The sequence below is a fragment of the Dicentrarchus labrax genome, unplaced genomic scaffold (assembly GCF_905237075.1).
Source record: "Dicentrarchus labrax unplaced genomic scaffold, dlabrax2021, whole genome shotgun sequence".
Classification (NCBI taxonomy): Eukaryota; Metazoa; Chordata; class Actinopteri; family Moronidae; genus Dicentrarchus; species Dicentrarchus labrax.
Window position 1 is genome coordinate 7,623,824 of NW_026136707.1, and position 22,765 is coordinate 7,646,588.

General features: G+C 37.3%; 1 protein-coding gene across 2 annotated transcripts in view; it reads right to left on the minus strand.

Annotated features, from left to right (window-relative positions):
- The window catches only part of grik3 (glutamate ionotropic receptor kainate type subunit 3), an 89,892-nt gene that overhangs the window by 29,156 nt on the left and 37,971 nt on the right, over positions 1 to 22,765 (minus strand). Inside the window, exons 2-7 of one of the 2 annotated variants that reach the window (XM_051407894.1) lie at positions 12,876 to 13,049; positions 12,415 to 12,678; positions 12,109 to 12,290; positions 9,578 to 9,631; positions 6,636 to 6,806; positions 4,551 to 4,694 (exon numbers count right to left, since the gene is read on the minus strand). In XM_051407894.1, the coding sequence (XP_051263854.1) occupies positions 4,551 to 4,694; positions 6,636 to 6,806; positions 9,578 to 9,631; positions 12,109 to 12,290; positions 12,415 to 12,678; positions 12,876 to 13,049 (989 nt within the window). The remainder of the gene's footprint in view (positions 1 to 4,550; positions 4,695 to 6,635; positions 6,807 to 9,577; positions 9,632 to 12,108; positions 12,291 to 12,414; positions 12,679 to 12,875; positions 13,050 to 22,765) is intronic. The other variant, XM_051407895.1, reaches the window with a different exon arrangement.

The following is a 22,765-nucleotide window of genomic DNA, read 5'->3' on the forward strand; positions in this document are numbered from 1 at the left end:
TTTTCACTACCACGCTTATTGTTGTAATGCAGAATACTGCATATTACAGTCTATACCCCTCACAACAATAATCTTGCAATAAATACTGTCTTTTGGGGAGGTAACTAGGCCAACTGTGGACCAACAGTTATACGTCATCATATACTATCGTATGTGATATGTGTTAATATAAACCATGTTGATATTATATATCATATTTATACAATATATTATTATTATATTAATATTATATTTTTATCACTATTATTGTTATAATTATATGTTATATATTACAATTATTACAATTATTACTATTATTATTATTATTATTATTATATAACAACATATAAGATATTATCTATTGTATGTATACCTTCTTGTATAGTCAAGTATCTATTATACATATGCTATATATCATATCTTGTGTATCTATATATGTGTACATATATATATTGTATATATATAAAATACAGTGTACATGTATGTATGCACACTTTGCACAGGCTGAATATATGACACGTTTACATTATATTAATACTAATGTTTAATATCTATGTGTATACATGTATATCTGTTCAGTCATCATATTATATATACATATTATTATTATATTATAAATATTATTAATATTATCATTATATACTGTTATTATTATATACTGTTATTAACAATAACACTACCATCATGTCATCAGTACTATTACCGCCATCTCGCAACTAAAAACTAAAAACTTTGCACCTTACCTACCTTATTATCTTTTATCTTTTTTTAATTTTCTGTCCAAGTATTTTATTCTATTGTTGTATTTTATTCTATTGTATTTTATTGCATTTTAATGTACCTGGCTGCTATAACGACCCAATTTCCATTCGGGGATTGATAAAATCAATCTATCTATCAATCAGATTGTCTTGAGACTGTGGTTTACATTGCTTTTCCTGCGTATTGTGTGCATGTATAGCCACGTAACAAAATATTTGGTAGCCATTACAATATGACAACAATAAAAAACTAATAAGCATAGAGAAATGAACAATCTACAAATGTAAAGCCTAACACACACACACTACAACACCATCTATCTTTCACTAAGAGTAAATTCATACCCACACACACACACACACAAACACACACACACACACACACACACACACACAAACACACCGACCAAAAGTACAAACACAAACCATACAGGCTGCATTTCCTTTTTTTAATTACATTTTACATCTCAACGCCTCCAACGCATTTTCCCTCCAGACTGCAGAGTTAATTAACAACCATCTCCTTTTGCTTGATTCCCCATGAGAAGGGAAAACACATAACTGCCCCCTATTACGATTCCCTGATACCCGCCACCTCCACAGACGTGTTTATAGGCAAACAAATGACAGCCTCTGCTACAATCCTGTTCTTCTCACACGTCTGCTAATGGGGTAGCCATCTTTCAGCACTCATGAAGCTAACTTGGGAATCCTTTTCTAAAATGCCATGCCAGATTTATTCAATCTTTTTTTATTTACTCTTTTGTGCTCTTTCTGCAAAAACAGAGTCTTAATTGACTATTGGTGTCACTTTCATTCTGTCAGTCTGATGCAGGCACTAGATCTTTAATAAGTCTTGATACAATAGAGTAATCAATCCTTGTGTGTCAAGTTGCAGCACTTTTCTAATATTTAAAAATGTGACAACCCTACAGTTCAGGCTATAGCTCTAACCTGTCTTCCCCGTAGCTTGCCAGAACTTGTTGTGAGAAGATCGAAGCCTCAAGGAGAAATATGTGGCACTCTCCTTTTCCAAACCCCCCCGTACCTCATTCTAGCTGGCCTCTCGCCACCGAGGTGGGTGGCATGTTCAAACAGCTTTAATTCAGAGAGTGACATAAATGCCTCAGCCACATCACATCCAAAGGGCCAATTCGACCTTCAGAACATGTCATACGCCTGTCTTGAAGAGTGTAAATCAGGCCTGAGTAAGTGTTTTAATAACCGAACACTACAGTATGTTTGTATAAGGACAATGTAATAATATGTCATTGGCTTTACTCATGATCGCTACAAGTCACTAACATAGCTGCTAAATGGTACAGCTTGTTAGGATAGCTAACAATGCTCCAGTGCATTGTTAGCAATGAAGCCAGTGTACCACACACACTAGATATGTTTGTTGTGCATAGACACTTGCAATATTGTGTTTGCACATTTGGCAGACAAGCAGAAATTGTTACTACAACTCAGATGCAAACAATAGTATTCATGGATCATGTGCCAGTTGGGGATGTGTATTTGAGAAACATAATATATGGTGTCAGATTTCAGAGCACATTTCACACAATACATTATTGGTATTGTAGGAATGGTTGAAAACAGTCACATCATTAGTAGAGGTAGATAAATTACATTTTCTTAGCCAAGGTGAGACCTTTTGTTTCCAACATGGCACTCACAATAATGATGCATTAATAACATTTTCCTTGTTGATACACATTGTAGCTTCAGTTCTATAAATAGAGGCAGACTAGCAAGGCTCTACACTGTAGACTTGACCCCTCATTTTTCCAAAACACAAACTTGGATTACATATACTTTTAGATCCTCCCTAATGGCACTGCCCCAACCACCTCTTTCAGTTTACCACTAACCCTATTTATCATGTAAGTCTTCACAAACTAAAGAAACAGCTGGGATGCAGCATCTGTATTCATAGGGACAGGGTTAGTATAATCAATGCACTGACTTTTTTCTATCTTACAGTCCTCTATATACTTAAAGGGCAATGCATGATAACCGTACCCCTTCTTTTATGCTGACAAAACCCCGGTCAATTTCGAGTGAAACTGCCATAGCAAAAGGTGAAAAGACACAAGTCACACAACTAATAAAACTGTCGATGGCAGTTGGCAAACTTGCCAATACCTCACAGAAGACACAACCACCAGTCTTTCATCCCCATGGATCTCTTTTTAGTGCAATACACAGACCCCAAGAAAGTCCTGAGTAAAAATGGACTGTCATCCTTGCTCCTAAGCAGAAGGAGGAGGGGAGCCAGGAGAGTTTAAAACATCTATCCTACCCCCACCCTTCTTTGCAACTCAAGAAAAAGAAAATAGGTTGATCCCTATACATCATTACAAAAGTGAACTGAGAATTTGGGCAATGCCTATTCCAAACACTGTCTTTGAATATACCAGAGAGCCTGGTGCCATAATGGAGGATTGCTCACTCAAGGACACTGCCTGCTGGTAAAGAAAACCTTTGGAGGAGCCACAAGCGGTGGCCATTTCAAACCTCCAACTCACCCATAGTTTCTTTCAAAGCAGATGCTTTAGGGGAAACAAAAGGTTATTCTTTTTCTCCTTTTGAGCCTAGATTCTGCCCCTGCTTACCACTGAACATGGCTGCAAGCCAGTTCATCAGTTACCCCATACTTACACATCCTGGTACCAAGTCTGAACAGTATGGGCCAGGAAATGGCACAGTATGACAAAGGGATTATGTCTTCTTGACATTTGAAGGTGGCCAGCTCTAGCCACAGTGGCAGCCTACTCTGACTTTGGCCTCAGGTTTGTAGCAATTTTACTCTTTAGTCTCTTTAACATCTTGATAGAGAAGGGTGCTGTAAAAGGCAACTAGGACTCAAGAGATCTACATCCACACTCACAATCATCACCGCAAAGCTCAAGAGAGATAATCACTGGAAAATAGGCCCAAACTGGCCAAAAAGCATGCTTGAAACTAGTCCCAAATGCCATCAGGATGCTTAGCACTGAGGCGCATAAAGCGGTTAACCATGGAGACTTAGCCTTAGCATGGAGAAAATCTTTGGACGAAGCCAACCGTACTGAACAGAAGTTGTCATCCATTTTGCTAATGAAAAGTGGATGAGGAAAGAGGTTTAGCTCTGCCCTTTTATATGGACAGCCCCCCATAGCCATCATTCTGATTGCTCTGTGGGTATATGCAAATTTATTGGGCAGTTACCACAGATGAAGGAACCTGGTTAGAGGACGAAGTCTGTGTAAAATACAATAGATCCAGGAGGGTAATGCTTTAATTTGGCAATAATGGCAGTGATTATAAGAGTGGAAAAATAAGCTGAATTCCTGCAATTTTAAACATGTCTAAACCAGACACAGGACGAATACGAACACAAATAATTCTGTTGTTTGAACAAATAGACAAGATACAAATAGTCGCATCTCTGCACACCCTTAATCTGCCATTTTCCACAGGCTTGTTTGTATATTCTGAGGCACTGTCAGACTCTCATGTTAGATTAAATAAGAGCCGATTACACTAGTTGGGTGTTCAAAAGGTTACAGTATGCACTTTCTGGAAAATAGGTTATGAATACGGGGAATTTATAAATATGACAACAACACTGCTTTGATGTGACTATTAAGGCTTGGTTTGCTTTGTATGTGAATATGATTGATTTGCTGGTTAAATATCTAAGTCCCAAATGACTACACAGTCCTCACTCCACTCCTTTTTTCATTGTCACCACTCAGTCAATATGCTCTATTATCAACAATACTTAAATCAAATAGCAACAGGCCAAAGGTGTCCCATCACCTCTTTGATGAAACTCATGAAGCGCCCTCCAAATCTCCAGGGTTTGTGGCGGTGGCACTGCAGCGAGTTGACTGTCATCTGTGGAGCATGCTGGTATGACACGGATACAATGTGGACTGCATCATACGTCAGAGCTGCATCTGTCTGGAATAAGGGGTGAATATTATTTCAGCTGATGCCTGTGGAAAGACATACATTGTCACCAGCAATCTAATCTTCAGACTACTATAGAAAGATTCAAAGGACAAAAGTCTTTTTTGCTCAGATCATAATATTTTTTATGCACTTTTATTGTAGACATTACATTTTCAGGTTAATGACGTGTAACTCATATCTATTCATGAATTCATCTGCATTTTATTTCATGAAGGATAAGCTTTCAGGCTCTCTTCAAATGCCAGCTATATACAACTATATAGATTTTGATTTGAGATAAACTCACGTACATAATTGACAAATTGAAATTATATGACACATCACCACCTTCTGTATTTCTCAACTGATTAGTTAATATAGTATAGTGTTGTTTTTGTCTTCTTTACATAACTGACATATGCCTTCAGCAGCTGGAAAGACCTGTTAATCAATTTAAAAGTAATAGCAGGTTACCATTCTTGAAAATAATAACAAAAGGAAATATTTAACTAAACATCCTTTTGGCACATCTGCTATATTATTAATTTACATTCAATGATAAAAGGGGTTCTAAATCTGAAATATCAAATCAATGGAAACTGTTCATTATTGGAATTAGCACATTAGCGGATATGTGGCATACAAAAAGATTCAAGTAAATTTGTTTCCCTTTAATTTGCTATGTTTCTTTCTGGCACTACAATCAGCATTTCTTTCAAACTATACATCTATTTACTGATAACACTACTGTAACTACACAATGTGTAACTTAAGTCTGACTTCTCATCCAGAACAAACTGAACAACCTTGAAGGTTTGGATTCAACAAGGACTGGAAACCTTCCATAAAGATATTTCTGTCTTGATGGCATAATAACATTTCTGCAGATTTTTTTGGTAGCACATCTTGCTCTATATTATCCCGGGCTGTACTGAGTTTGATATTTAGACTTTGTGGGCAATTGAAGTAAGCCAAAGCCCCTATCATTGTCCCAGAAACATATTGAAACAATGGTGCATTATCCATTATAAACTATCCATTTGAAAAAGATTGGCTGTAAAGCGGTGCACCTGGTCAGAAACAATGTTTGGGGAGACTGACGCATTCAGAGGATAATTGGTGCGAAAGGGATTAATGAATGTTCTCCAAGCCATTATATCACCCCCATCTGTACGGTTGAAAGCATAAAAGATAACCCCATGGATTTGTGCTGTTCTTGCCAATATCTGACCTTGCCATCAACATGCCAGAACAGAACCAGGAATCTTTCTGATGAGGAGGTATTTTTCTTCTCTTCAATCATTCAGTTTTAGGGATCTTAGCTTCAGCTTTTTGCTTGGAAAATGGACATAAAGAATGTACAACCATGGGTTCAAGGCTAGATGGGTTGCCCTTTCTGAGACCCCTTTTATACCTGAATGGTTTACTGAGTAGTTGTTTACATACATTGCATACTTATGTGTAAGCGTGACTGTTTTTTTGTGTTCTAACCTCTCTAATCAACAGACAATTTACCCACAAGAACCATGAGTTAAAGGGAGACACCGAAGTGCACAAAGACAGTAGTTGTTTATAAGAAACTGGAACCACTCAGTATGGTACCAATGAACTTTTAAAATCACTTAAAATATGCATCTTTCCCATTCAACATTTAGCAGAGCTGTAGCTGAACCTCTCAAATCTGTTTACATACTTCATACAGTATTTATGTTTTATACATGAGCCACAGTCTGAAAGAGTTGTTTGTATATGCATCTGATAAAGTATTTATTGTATATAGTGATATAGCTGAGTTTGTTGTAGGTTACTATTATAATTAAATCAATTTCTTACCATTGGCAAAAGCTATGATAGATAGATAAGACAGACAGATAGATAAATGTGGTCCCTTTATATTGACAGTTTGATGACTGACTTTAAATGGAACAACACAGAAGTAATAAAACATACCGTCATGATGCCCTCCAGTAGGCCTGAGTCAGGTTTAGGTGGTATCTGCCTTTCCATCGACCATTTCTCCACAATGGATGCGACCTGGGGATTATCCACGTTGAGGATGCGGAAGCCGGTCATGTTGACACCACAGAAGCGATACGGCTCGAGGTCAATGGCCATCAGGTCCTTTTGAGGGACAACAGTAATGAAGGATAGATTCTCATTTAGTCTGCCAGCATTGAGCATCTGTGTTTTTTTTGTCCTGGATGCTTTCTCCTCACATGGAAAAAGAATGAAAAAATTAATGAGCTGATTAAAGAGATACTATATTAAGACCAAAAAGGGTGAAAAGAAGGAGAATACAGTAGTTTTCAATGTCATATCAGGAGATTTAAGCTTACAGTCTGAGGCAGTGTCTGTGTTGTAAATTAAATCTGAAAGGCTCTCCTGGTGGAGTATTTTTTTGCTGGCAAATCCTTTTAGAATTGACAAATTGTTATTGTTTTTGTACCTATATAATAATGAATTATACTGCACAAATTACAAGCTTGTGGTATATTTTGTCGTTCCTAATCATGTTCATGTGAAAAAATCTTTATGGGTGCAAATTTCTTATTTAGGAATATTTTAATTATTGTTTGTAGGTCAGAAAAATTAAAGAACAAGAAAAAATCCATCAATTCTGTTGGATCATATTAATAATTCAACACTCGCCTTCTCCAGACAACTTCTAAGCAAAAAAAAGCAATTCAATTTGAGCCGCTGTAATTTCTGGGGCAGCCATTGTAGCTGAAGTGTGAAGTCACATGTTGACACATGTCGTGTCGGAATGGGCCAGGGGGCTTGGAAAAGACATTTGGATGAACATAGATATTTCATTAGCACCCTGTGGGGTTAGTGCTGGGGGAACGAGAGCGTGTAAGACACTTACTAAAGAATAGTCGCTGCCAGTCACTGAAATATTTCTTCTTTTTTTTTTCACACTAGAATGCAGTACAGTACTCTCTTTTATGAACTGAGATCAAAGAAAATCACTGTTGTTCTATATGACATTCAAAATTGCTCAGAAAAGTAGATCAGGTTACGAGTTTCTTAGCTTTGAAGCTAAGAATACAAACTAACTGGGACAGAACTGTTTGTAAAAAAGTATAATTCATCTTTTGTGACATCCTTATTTCTATCAGGGTATTTTAGAATGTCAGAAAAGCAACTTGTTCCAATTATAAGTTCACTTTTTACAGTGCTGCCTTGTACACAAATCTATAACACAAAATCAACATAATCCTACAACAGCATTACGCTGAAAACTTTACCCAGCGAACATGCTGCATATGTCTGAGTGCATACTGAAGTGTTATGAACGTGGCAAACATAACAAAGTTCTCAGCTTTAGGTTCTCAGAGATAGCTATGGCAAGGCAGGAGCTATGGCAGACTCATTTCAAAGGACAAGGACGTTATTACCCCATACCACTCTGCTGTTGCCTTTTCACGCTCTAATAAGTCGGCATTTCCCTCACCTCAGAAGATAAAACACAGACATCAGTGGATTCCATCGAGAGGAAATTGTATTGCTGTGTATAGCATACAAGTATTCATCTTTTTGGATCAAATCAAGCCGCCAGGTATAATCTTCTTAATGGTGTGTCTATCAATATGACAACATATTGCAGATATAGATAGATACCACACTCTGATTCTAAAAAGATATCCTGCCTTCATGTGAAAAATATTGTTGCTGCATTTTTTTGAGTTAATCCTCTAGTAAATATTTTTCTGTTCCGTCTGCTAGGAAACTGTTACACTTACACACATACATCAGATCACTGGCAATGAAAAGGAATTTTGGATATCCCTATTAAAGCAATAGACATGCTACACAAACACGATGCATGGCAGACCAATGTTATTGCCACGCTGTCAAGCGTGAAATTTGACACACATCATGCCTGGACCTCGGTGTCATACCATATTATCACAACAGACGGGCCAAGTCCAGAGAGACAGGGAGTGTGCGTGCACGAGAGAGGCAGGAACAGAGACAATAACAGAGAGTGAAAGGAACAGCACAGATCATGCTGGTATTCATTCCCGTTCAGTCTGTTTGTCACCAAATAGCCAGCGTCTTAGTGAAGAGCAGCAACACCTCCCTGCTGGGTCTGCTTGTATTAGTCAGGCGAAATCATTTCATCAGAAAGGGAACTTTAAACGCTCAAGAGGGGAATGACACTGTAACATACCCAGGTAACATTAAACATATCTGATACTTAAAAAAAACTTCAAGCCTGAATTAATTTTAATTTTAAAGGGTAAGTCTGCCAATGTTTTGTGTGTCATCATCCCCATTGTCTTGAAAAGACCAACAACGATCTAAACTCTAAATATTTTCTGTCTTCCCTACCATGTCTGTGGCACTCCACTCCCCAAACTTATTTGTTCCTATGAAGATATATAATTATACAATTCACCTGACAATTTATTAGTTACACCTAGCTAAAACTAATGCAGTCTAAAACAACACTCCTGCAATAAATCCCACATTCACAAAGAGTGATACTGGATTAAATTTCATGATATTTTTTTTTTCATTCCAATCCAGTTTTTTTTTATCATTTTCACTTGAAAAATATATGGTATTTAATTAAATGATATATCATTTAGTACAGAGGCCCAAATGAAGTCCTTCCTCTAACTTGGAAGTCATAGTCAGTTTTGAATCTTAAGCTGTTGTTTTTTAATGCTGCCACCTCAAAGGCTTCTGTTGACTTTACTATAAAGCAGAGTGTTTACTACAGCACACTGAAGACTCCATTATGCCTGCAGCTTGTCAAACAAAATTGATATTATGGACTGGATCCAAACCCCATTGGCAATTAGCCACTATTCATCAAAAACTCAAGCGGTGACGAGATGAGAACAAACGAGACTCTATTTGCATTAACAAGCATGGTACATTACCAGAGTGGTGAAGATATAGTGGTAATACTCTGTCATCATCCCCATGGTCTGGGCCTGGAGGGATACAGAGATGGAGGATGGGAAAGAAAGGTGTGAATGAATAGAGACAGGATAAAGAAAATGGTCATTTTGTCATGTCAGGGCATTTTAGAATCAACAGAACAAACAATGGTAAAGAGATGAACAAAAAAATCTTTTTATCAGTAAAGTAAAAAATAGCCAGGTTTTAATGAGCATGCAGTATATTGACAAAGAAGATAGGTTCTGCTATAGCTTGCTGGGAATTCTGAACCATATGTGGTCCACAGAATTACAGAATAGCAACAGTACTTGATGCTTTTCTATGCATTTAAATGGTTTGCAATGGCTTAGGGCATGTGACGTTATCCCAGGAGACGAGCGAGCCTTCAATCAAAAGAGCTCTGCAATCTTTGCCTCATATCCGAACACTCCATCACCGCCACTTGTTTCACTCAATCTACATTCAAAGGGACCACATTCTCATGGCGGCTGTGCTTCCCATTTAATTGTACCATCTGTTGTGAAAAAAAGCCAAGGTTATGTAAATAAGATGCTATGCATATGTGGAGGCAAATTCACTTCTTCGTCTATAGACATCAAGCCAAATACATGACTTTGAAACTTTGTGTCATGTTTTGTATTGTGTGCAGGGGTTTTTCATTAATTGAAGTAATTTGTCCACTGCTGCAGGATGATGTACACTATGATACAATATAATTCTGTCAGCATTCTATTGTCAACCACTTATTTTAATAAAACTCAATATAGCTCTGTTAGCACCAATACAGCATAACAGCACCAAATGAAAAATAAAAACATAAGAACAAAAGGCACACAGTTTTTTGTTTTTTTTTAAAGACACCTGGGACAGGCTTCCTATTTTCTCCAATCTGACAAGGAATATAACTTGACAGAGGCATGTAGAATGCAGGTAAGCTTGTCAGAGCGAAGACGGGACGAGACATATTGTTGAGAATCATGGCATGACAAACAAAATGTTCCAAGGGCGTAATACAGCACTTCAGAGATGATATTTAAACTATTTTAAAACAGTCGCATCAGATCCTCCTTCATACACATGCACCTGCAGTACAAGTCAAATCACATTACACAATGCTTCTGATTTCTACTTACTGTCTGGGATAGGACCAAACTTTTTGTAAAGCTGTGAATGGATGAGTCTGCAAATGTTAAGATATTGTAGTTGTACTGCAGTCAAAATGTAGGTGATATTCATTCCAAATTTGCCTTTAGTAAGAAAGTCTGTTTAGGTGACTACAACACAGAAGTTCATTGAGAGATCATACTTTGTGTGCTGCAGTATTATTAGTGATTTACCAGAATGTTAGAATGTACGGTCATCTATTCTAGTTTTTCTATATTTTCTGCTTCATAATTTTAAGAACAAAATGTCTGAAATTCTCTTTCCAGTTTTTCAAAAGTCAATATTTGCTGTTTTTCAACCAAAACACAGTAGGTATCTTTTAAAAGCTGTGGTCTGTGCTATAGCACCCTGACAAGATGGTCACGGAAGGGAACTGTCTGGAGCATTTTTGCCTCAAAACCTTCTCTCACTTGTTCTCTCAAGAGGACACTGATTCCTTGGTGCGATATGTGCAGACTGGCCACGAGCAGATATATGTCACCTTAGATCTCAATAACTTTGGAGGACTGAGATATTTAAATAACTTGGGAGGGGATGATGCATTTAGTAAACAGAAGCTGACAGCAAATTGAATGGAAGGGGGATCCACCTGCCTGTTTCTGACATCTATAGAGCTTTAGACCACCCCCACAATCTCTACTGCGAGCATTATACTGACAGTTGTTTGTTGAGTGACGATCATTTGTATCAAAACACATGTATGTACAGTTTTGATAATGAAACATTTTGGATCTTATTGCTGTTTGTGGCATATGTATAAAGTCAAACCGTTCAAATTTCACCCATGTGCTGGACACTAAAAACTGAATTAGTACAGGTTTTATGCATTGTTTTCCATCATTGTAAGAACTAAGCATTACATCAGTACACTTTTACAGTCTGCAATACAAAGCCAGTTGCAACATATGCAAAAATGAACAGCTGTGCATCACAACGGGTCACAGCTTTCTCTGCTTAAGATCACAAGACGATTGTTCACTCTAAGAAGTATATTCTCCACAAGTCAATTTTAGATTTGATGTCTATGATTGGACACTGTATTTGATTAACTTTTAAGGGATTCTGAGGGGTCAGGTGGCACAAGTGGAAATCCCACTTTCTGACAGCAAAATTTCACTCCTGCTTAATTATTACTGACACCTTCTGCTGCTACTCTCCTCTCACCTAACCACTGCCAAGTTCTTGGCAAGTCATAGCCTCCATATTTTCACTCTGATCTGATAAGAATCAACTTGTGCTGTTGACAGCTGTGTTGAAGAGGACCACATGCTTAGATCTGTCTGGGCCATATTAAGATCTAACATTAGAAAGGGTCTATGCCACACTCTGCAGGACTGTCACTAACCTGTTTGAGAATCTGTGCAGCCATTTGATGACTGCAGTCAAAAATGATGCGGAACTCCCGGCTTCTCTTCATTTCTTTAAGAAGGGGTCTCGTATCTTGCGTGTCAAGAGGAAGTTGTCGGATCTTTAGCCTGATGTTGTACCTGGACGGGGCCATTATCAGCTCCTGTAGTCTTATAAGACCTTAAGAAAAGAAAAATCACAAATGAGAAGATCATCAAATGTTAAATTTTTTTTCTTAATTCATTTTAGTGGAGTACTTTGCACATGTGGACTGTGTCTGTGGCAATAAATATAATAGTACAACCGTCACCTGTGCTGTCATCGTATACAACAGTGGCTGTTTTCCATTTGAGAAACTGCACCAGATCCAGGATAGCATAGCTTAGAGAAGAATAATCCGGGTATAAATTGGCATAAAAGGTGTCCCTGTTGTCCATTGGGTGATGTTTCCACCGCACCTGGATGTGCGGCACTTCCAATGCATTGCAGATGGACTGCACAGCATTCGACGATGAACTATGTGAGGGCCCAAATATTGCAACCACACCTAAAGACAGCTGGTCACAAGCTAGAGAAGAAGAAAGAAGAGAAGAAAGTTTGAGAATGAAGTGTGTTGCCTCTTCAGTCACAGTCCATTTAGTCAGGATCATTATCAAACATTATCAAATTAACACAGACATTTTAGTGTTTTTATACTGACCAGATACTTGTCTTCCTCCACACTGTAATCACAATCCTTGAATAAACATAGAACAAGCCACTCACCTTTTCTTGATGCCTCAAAACTGTCGTAGATATTAATCCTCTGTATGTCATATGTTAGTGTTGTGTTCGGCAACAAAGTCCTGTTTCTGTTTATGTTATTGACAGCAAATTTAAAGGCAAGCTCCTCAGGGCTAACAAGTGAAACAGGTCCATCTGTTTGTTCGAAAATCCCACCTGAAAGACGAAAGAGAAAGAGACGTAAGGCCCATGACAATTCGCCTCAGACATAATCACAAGCAAAAGGAGAAACACAGACACAATTCCAGGTAGGGCTAAATGGAGAAAAATATTGAGAGGCATTTGCACTTAGGACTAGCAGAGAGGGGAGCAGTGCACATTACACGAGGTATTAAATTTGCTCAGTAAACATGGAGCAACCCTCTCCATTTTCAGGGAATGCTAAAAAACCAATATCAGCTTTGAAGTCTAAAGCCATAATGGATTTAAAGTGTGTGTCTGTGTGTGTATATATGTGTGTCTGTCTGTCTGTTCCATCAGGGCAGCAGACTATCTCAGACTCTTGTCTCTCCATTAAGATGTCCTTTTATTTCACCAGAATACCAGATTGGTGGAGCAGATAACTGGACGTGCACTCTTCTTTTAGATAAAATTCAAAGGATTTTTTCATTTTTTAGATGAGATGAACTACTGCTCAAAATGTACAAAACATGTCTATGTGCACATCAAAAAAGGGTATCGCTTGAGAGGGTAGTGTGTGTAAGACCATCAGTGCTGCACTATATCCTGCAGTGTAGAGGAAAACAACTTTTTTTTTCAATAGTTGAAATGGGTTTTTTCATGATATATTGGGCCTACAGCACAGACAATAAAGCTTAAACAATCAAAATAAAGTATTTTAAATTCTAGTTATGTCACTTAAAGCGGAACTACACATATTTCATTCAGTAAATACTGTATAGACCAGCTTGTCACAAAGACATTACCTCTAAAAACAGTTTTTCTGTATAGCTCTAAAGGGAGCTTTCTGGTCTAAGAAAAAAATCATGATGGTGTCATACTGATGGCCTTGGAGACTTAAAAACAAAAAGTCTGTGTTACAAACTGGGGGCAAGGAGCTTGAAAAAAGTGGACAATGAACAGGCACACATTTAACAAAATGACGCCTTTGGGTGCATTATTGGAAATGTTGATCAAATTTTCCGTACAAGGGAATAAAAGTCATCTCATCCTCTGTCGATTTCTTGTGGTCTCTCTTGTCATGGAAGTAAAATGCTAAATTACTGGAGTTTCATTTTAACACAGAATATTCAACAGTACTTTCTTTGGCGATATTTCACTGTCATGTACTCAGTATCTAACATTAAAATAGTTAAGTTCTACTATTTGTGTGTAATTGGTAAAGAAACACATATTACATGTACTGTCAAATGTAAGACAACAAAGTCCCTCTGTGGCTCGGCTGCAGCCTTTAAGTAGACAGTTTAGACAGCTTCTTAAAAGATGCCTGTAGGAGCATCAGCTTATCGAAAAATGTGCTCCTCCACCTCCACTCTCATCATATCATCTATTTCAATAACAAAGCAAAATGTCTCAAACCATCTTCCATCAGTTCTGAAAAAGAAAAGTTTGCCGTCATCAAAAGTTACACTGTTTATAGGCATCCTTTGAGCTATAGAGAAAACCTTTTGAAAGCAGTCTTTTCTGCATTGAGATCACAACATTTCTAACACCACTATAACACTAAATCACCATATTATATTTTAAGTTATTCATTCTGCCAGTTAATGCATGTTAAAGCAGATTCTGAGTCTCTTTTCTGGATTTGATAAGTTCCAATCTCTATCTAGACTCCAAAACAAAATATTGGTTTTGTGGTGTCACAGAACATTTCAAAAGTGACTACAACAATGCACCTTGTTGGTTTGATTAGGTACATTTACATTGGTCAAGTTATAGCTTATCCCATCTCGACACTAAACAAGCTTCTTTAAATCCCCTGCTTTTAGGGCTTATTTTCTTAATTTTAGGGCTTCTTTTCCCTAAAGCTAGAATCATGACAGTGCTTGGCCTTTTTGCTTGATAATTGACATAAATGGTCAGAATTGTTGTCAATTAATTTCCTGACAATCAACTAATCAATTAATTGACTAATGGTTACAGGAGTTGCTTTTTGTTGTAGAATATGAGCTTTTAGTACATTTCACTGCAATACTGATAATTCTTGCCTTCAGTTGGAGGATTACAATACTATTTCTTGAAATATAAAACAATTGAACTAGGTGGACTTTACCACCAGATACATTATCCAAACAGTTACTGGATTGATATGCATACTATTACCCTTATTATAAAATAAAGGGCACAGAAAAAATCTAAAAGGCTTTAATTTAATTCAGCCAAACGGCATTTAAAGAGCACAAAGTGATTTATTTTATTTCATTTTAGTGTTTTCGTGTGTAATTTATGTTCCGGATTTTGCATTCCCCAAGCATGGCGTACAAATACTGCCAGCTAGTGCAGTATTATTTCACTAATCCTAGAGCATACCTGGTTGCAGAGCTTGAGCTTTGAAATAGCACCTGTGACCTGTTGATGCCCCTGAACAGACCCCCAGTGCCTGGATCACAGAATTGCATATCTGCTGCTGCTGTGGGCAGACTGGCAATTCTTGAAGCCAAGCTCATCTTACTATTTATGACTCAAAGCCTCCCTGGATTGCGATGGGGACGTGATGCATAAACCGCCCGGTGGAATGCGTCACATTAAAATAAATGAATCCTTCCATTTCATGGGGAAATCTCATTAGAGTACATTAAGTAATTGCTGGAGTATATAGTAATTTGACTGGTAAGAGGATAAAATGTGCATTGCTCAGAAGCACTTTAACAAATTTAATAAACGGGGGGAGACCTGCTCCTTAGGAGGAAAATCCTGCGGATAATTTGCTTTGCCGTTTTCAGAATTTTGCCATAAGCACAGTAGCAAGGCCTAATGTACAAGTGCTCCTGCAGCTCCATCAAATAAGCAGTTCTTGTTGGCATCTTACAAAATGTACTCAAATGATGTAGAGATTGGAATATTATGGAACATGTTTACAAGTTCTCATTTAAACAACTACACTGAATGTTCGTTATTGCAGTGGGCGCGTGCAAATTGAGATGCATGAATTTCAGACTTGTTCTTGTGAATCTCAGTCAAAAGGCTTCAAATTAGCATGTCTCCAATAGACAAGAATACAAAGGCCTTTAATTAGTCTCGAAGGTCCTACCACAATATATAAATCAGCCACTAATTGCAGCTGTTTCCATAATTTGTCCTTTGAGGACTTTGTGGATCAGCTGCATTCAAAAGCCACAGACTGATGTATGTGAAGAGAGGATGATTCAAATTTAACCCTAAAGCTGGAGAAACCAGACCATCTAAACCAAACAGAAATATTAACAGAGACAGTAGAAACAACCAGTTGTGGTAGAGTAAAATCTAATGAATTGTTCAACTCTTATGCAACAGTATTGTGTAGAAGTAATTTCCTTCAAATACAGGACAGTCGGTCATCATTTACAGTGTATATCATAGAGTTAAATACTGATATTTGAACAAAAACACCTATTCAGAAAGATTTATGAAACGTTAATGTAACAAATGTGTCTAAAGTGATAAATAATAGTGCCATAATGTTAAACATTTAACCTGCATGTGAATGAAAGCCTTTGGTAATGGGTGGTATGAATGAAAATCAAGCTAGATTTGATTCATAAACAGAAGCTGTTAGTGCAGAGGTGTCTGCAAGGCCTTAAGGAACTGACAGAGACATGCTGTGCTGTGCCGAGTCAAAATCAGAGGTTTCACATTTCAGCTGTACATGCCCTTGCAAAAATCCATGTTGTAGCATGAAAGCCCTACATGTTATGTACCCGCAAACAACGTGGGCAAGAGCACAAGCATAAACCATCCTCTGCTGTTATGTAGTGGCAGACTGCCTGCAAGCCAGCTTAGTTGGTTAGGTTGGAATCATCTGGGTACCACTGAAAATACTTATTTTTAACATCTACTGCATTTACAGGCTTTAGACTTCAAAGAGTGTGATCTGAGTGACTGAATGACAACCTGCCAAAACAAAGCAACATTAAAATAGAATGATGCTGGGGTCATTTTTGCTATTTTAGATTTTTGGTGTGATGACATAACATTATGTTAAAGTTATATAGCTAAGTAACATGGTTTAAATGTTAATATTGCCATGTTCTGCTTTACTATGTACAGATTTTCTGAATTTGTGATGAAAAAAGATGACTTAGTTGTTGGAGAAACACATTCCAATTTTTTACATTATCTGAAATTCTTTATCTAAATGGAGTGTAGGCAGTGTTTAATTTAACGTGATCTCAAAGTGGCTGTGTGATAGGATCTGGCGTGTTGTTTTTCCAGCTATGTCACCCAATTGTTTGGGCTTACATTCAAGATTGAAGAAGTTATATTTCTGCGTAACGTAATGTAAACCGTCAGACGTTTATGAGAATGCGTTGGTCCTTGTCCTTACAGCAACCACACAGCACAAGCCAAAGACTGTCAGATAAGCATCCATTGTCTCAAAGAATCAGAAAGTTTTGAAAGTTTCAGAAAAATCCCTTTTTGCTTCCTAGTTTAAACAGCTGACTGGCAAAAAAATATGTGTTTTCAAAATAAATGCAGTATCTACAATTTAAAAGCAAGACAAAAGGTCAGTTTTTGTATCTGTACTATTTACTACTGAAGCAAAAACTGATACCTCTGACCTTGTGCAACATGAAATTTGTGCAGAAGAGAGGGAAGATCAATGACTGTTATTTTCAACCAAGCAAGAATTTGACCTTACTTGCAGTTACAGCCTGCTTCGCAACCTCATTTAAGATGATTTCATTACCTTACTTGTTGTCCTAAACCTGGGTAACCCCATATTTTGGTAGGTTCTAAACACAGATTTTTTGTTCAAAAACAAATATGACATACTATATAAAAAGTGATGATACTTTTCCACAGCTCCAGGTTAAAGTAAATAAATAATTCTCTGTATATAAATAAAATACAGATCCATAACCTACCAGGTACATAGAGATGGATCCCATACATATTTTATTTTTATTGCCCTCCACTGTATGATACATTGAGCTTGTTAAAACAAACTTCTTACTGCCAGACAAACCATTGCAGAACCCCAAACAATGAAACTAGCTCATTATGCTCTTGGATACATGCGTGCTCGCCCACTGCATTTCCGAGTGTTGCTCTTTTGTACTTTCTTTTCACTGGTGGGATTCCCAATCTCCCTGTGAATAGCTTCCTGTCTCCCTGGATGTGCAACAGCACTCAATTTCACAATGATGGCACCAAACAATGACCAGCACAAAGCACAGACACAAACCACCATGAACATTCGGAAATGCAGCCAATTTTGGGAAGAATATGTTTCTCCATAATTATGGGTAACAACAAAACACTTGGGACTAACTGTTATACAATATCCAGAACAGTGGTTAAGCTAGCCAATACTGCATTTTGTACCACGCATAGCAAAAAAGGCAGGCCAGGAATCTGTTACATTTAATCAATGATAAGTATCATGAGAGGAAATTAATGGTGCTGGTTAATTAATGGCGTCTGGCAGCACATTGGCTCATTAGTTAGCAAAGTCACCTCACAGCAAGAAGGTTCTGGGTTTGATCTTAGCTGTGGTTCTTCTCCCCATGTTCACTTGGGCGTCCCCCCACTGCTTGTTTCCTCTGTTCAAACACATGCAGGTCAGGTGAATCTGAGACTCTAAAATTCCCTGCGGGTGTTAAGTGTGAATGTGTTTTTCATGTTGGCGCTGCAAAGGATCAGTGACCTTTTTCAGGGTGTTTCCATGTCTTTCTCCTAATGCTCCAATCACTCTGTGTCCCTTATGAGGAATAAAGGAGCATATGAATGGATGATTGATTACTCTAGTGATTAGTCTGATAACTAATGAGATATAGCCTCAACAAGTTGATGTTTAAATCTTATCATTGGAGGAAAAATATACGAAAACACATATAAAGTATGCATGCAAAATATAGCGGTCCACATACTACACTTGCTAACGTCTATTGGCTACATCTTCCGTCAAACAGGTTGTGTTTATTGGCTTAATCGAAGTGTTAAATGTTGTATTAAAGGTCTCTTCTGTTGATACTTGTTAAACTAGAAGTGTGATAAGGGTGACAGTGACTGACAGGTATGTGCTGACATGCTTATGTTTGCACACATTTTAATTGCAAAATGCCACAACTGACTATTAACAGCGTAAAGGACTTATGAGTCTGATAATGACTTTTAATTATTGAAGTGTTATCTTAAACATTCTGTTTGTGTGTCCTCATCTTTCATTCTAGCCATACAAAAGTCAGATTGTGACTGTAATTTTAAATATCTAAAATATATCACTTTGACATGTTTTCTACTGTATTCTTACTAGTGCTATGCATATGTTTACAGACATAAGATGTTAGGACCAAACAGAGACAATTCTTGTTTAAAATTAATAAGCTATATTTTTCTTAGTTTGAAAAGCCTAGAGGGCTTTGGTATTATGGATGATTATGTAACACATGTAAGCTAAAGAGCATTATAGCTTAAACAATAAAGTGTTTCTGTTCACTGATAATGCATGAAAATAAACAGAAGAATAAAGCCTGCAGTTCAGCGTAATGGCAGCTAATGTGTATCCTTCATTCTGGCCACAACAGTTCTAGTCAGCAATGAGCTCTTTTTAACGTTTGTTGAAATAATTACACTATCATATCAGAGAGTGCAGTACTCTGTGCTGTGTGAAAACATGGTTGAAGGACAGTCAGGTCTGTAGTCATTGAGCTGCGACACATTGAATGTGGCCAGCACTAGTACTGTGTGTGGGCTTTGTAATTTCTTGTTCTGTTGAATTCTGAATGTCTTTCAGTTGGGATTGCTGATGTTGTGATCCCTAGTGGGAATTAAGTGTTGTTTTTCTGTTTGTTTCTTAGTTTTTCATATGGTGTCCCTTTTTTACAAAGTGTTTTGATTTAAAAAAAGAAAATAGCTTTTATCTACGTCTGGTACAATACATTTATTGTGCATTGTCCCTGTTTAATGAACATAAAATAACATGGAGTAAGACAATGCTTGTTATTAGAATTTGTCTCTAGCACAGTAATTCTGATTTAATAGTGACATTCAAATGTCACTGGGCACTGGGTACTGTTTAATATATACAAATTCTGCTTACAATATTACATATTAACAGCACTCTGTTATATAATCAATAGCATTTCCTAATAATGTAAAATGAATTGTGTATCATAATATCTAAACAGTAATATCAGTTTTTTTTCATTGACTCGCTGTTTTTTTATGTAATTGGATTTAATAAATGTCAAACAATGTGTAAATACGGTTAATATAATGTAGTGACTGATTATTTCAAGCGGTACCAATAGTCTGATTTAATTCAACTAACTATTTTACTGGGCTAATGGTTTAGTTAAACCAGAATAGGAATATTGGCACGAATTAGCCCTAACAAATGACCCTCCATATTAGCAATTTGAAACATGATGGCAGTACGGGGATAGGTTAAAGGGTTACTTTTCTTATTGATAACCTTGACATTGAATTGATCACTGAGGTATTCTAAACCAGATTTCTGGCAAGAAAAGTATGGGTTAATTGCAACATCACCCACCAAGAGAAGTTAATCAGTTTCTTTTACAGCTCCTCAACAACAGTTTGGATACTTAAACTATGAAAAGAATGACATTTTGACTAACCCCAACATCTAATGCATTTACTATAGTAAATATTTAAACAATTGGCTTAAGCTAATATTTGGTAGATAGTTTGCTGGTGGCACAAACATAAAATGAGAACAGCAATTTTATTATACCTCACAGCCCCGATGTATAAAGAAATAAACATTCAGTTTAGCTGTTAAAGCTGTTTGACAATACAGAAAATACATGTTAATTTATCAACGGGGCTTTAGTTCCCTCCCATCTGGTCAAAATCTGAGAGAGTTAAAATGCAATATTCAACACTTGAAAAAACATGGAACTGATTGTTACAAAACTGCAGATATAAAAGTGTCTTACAACTGATTATTATTGACGTTATTAGGGTAAAGACCATTGCACTGTAACGGATATAACCACCATTATCTATTTGAAATCTCAAGCAATAAACATCAGGTAAAATATGTCTCCGTAGATTTAGCACCTAGGGGAATAAAACCCTCTGTATATTAATTCACTGTGCAATACATTTGCAGCAGGTTCACACACACACACACACACACACACACACACATACACACTATTTCTTCTTGTAGCATACTGTACATAAAGCTTGCCTCAGTGACTTGTCACACTGTCTCTCTGCTAAGCCGACTGGAATTAGAGCTTCCATTTGTCATTCAGACTGATTCATTGTTCTTTTAATGATGTATTTAACTTACTTATTTGTATCCACCAATAACAAATAATTGTTTCCTCAAATACTTTGCCTCATAGCAGCTCGTTATGTAGAAGGACAGTTTATATTTCTTACTTTGACAGGCATATAGTGGATGTTTGTTTCTTTAACTTATTTATTCTAACCACTGAAGGCATTAGTGTATCCTCGTATTACAAGATCCAAAGACTTTATTATTCATTAAACAATCACATATTGATATAATTCATAGCAGCAGTAATGTCTGGTGGGGAAAGGAACAGATGATTCAAGCCCACTTAATATCAAGTGTTTGTCCTGTAAAAGTGTCCTTGAGCTACTCAGACAGTTCTGAAGCTTTACCATATTATAAACATTATAGAATAATGACAGAAATGCACATCAACGAGAGAAATGTCACTGACATTTGAAAACGGTTAATCCAAAATGTGAAATCAACAGTCAGTGACAATATTTTAAGTGTCACAGCATTTAGAAAAATGTGTCATAATGTGTACAGCTTTTATGGAGCATAATATATTATCATATAAATTGAATTTGGGCTTCTAATGTTTGAGTCCATAATGAGAGAGGCTGTTTTAATTATGTTATTTCTCCCTCTAACTCACTGTCCACATTGAATCTCCATCCAGCTCTATCACAGCTGAGAGGCATTCTTATTTATTTGATACGATTAGTAGTACTCATGCAGCCCTATAATGTTGTGATATCTCCTCTGTCAGAGGACTGTCAGGTAACAACACATTTGTAAAATCTAATTTTATGCTCAAGTGGTTCTGCTTCTGCAATTTATCGCAGCTATCGCTCACCCTCTCCCCTGCTCGCTTTCCCTTACTCCCTCTCCCTCTCCAGTCTCCACCCTCTCTTCCCAGCTTAGTGAGGTGTTTTGATCTCATTATCATTCCCAAACATTCACACCGGATAATCTGTCAGGGCGGGAGCCTGTGCTCTGCACCGTACAGGGCACCCTGGTCATGATTAGGGGTGTCAGGGCATGCTTGCAATGAAAATGCCTTTTTTTTTTCTTTAAACCAAACTAGAAATAATAGGTATATCGTTCTCCCTGTATGCTATAAAAAACTGTGTCAATTAGATCCTTTAGTACAGAGAAACTGCCTCATACTGTATGAGGACAATTGTGGGACAACCCAGCGAGGACACAGAATTGATTAGCCAAACTGAGCAGCGGGACTCAGATGCCCTTTTACAAACCCCAAATCCCTTTCCAGAAACCCTGCACAATGCACAGTGAACCTCCATTAGACAATCCTGTTCAACAATGCACGATACAAACAGCCACCTCCCCCGTCTGTGGCCTATTGTTATCATGGAGGTAAAACCCTCCCTGTGCCAAATCCTCACCTCACCGCCAGTTCAATCAAAGGCTGTGCCAGGAAAACGGGGAGCGAGACAATGGTAACTAATGCCAGGTGGATGGGGGCCCTGAGCTG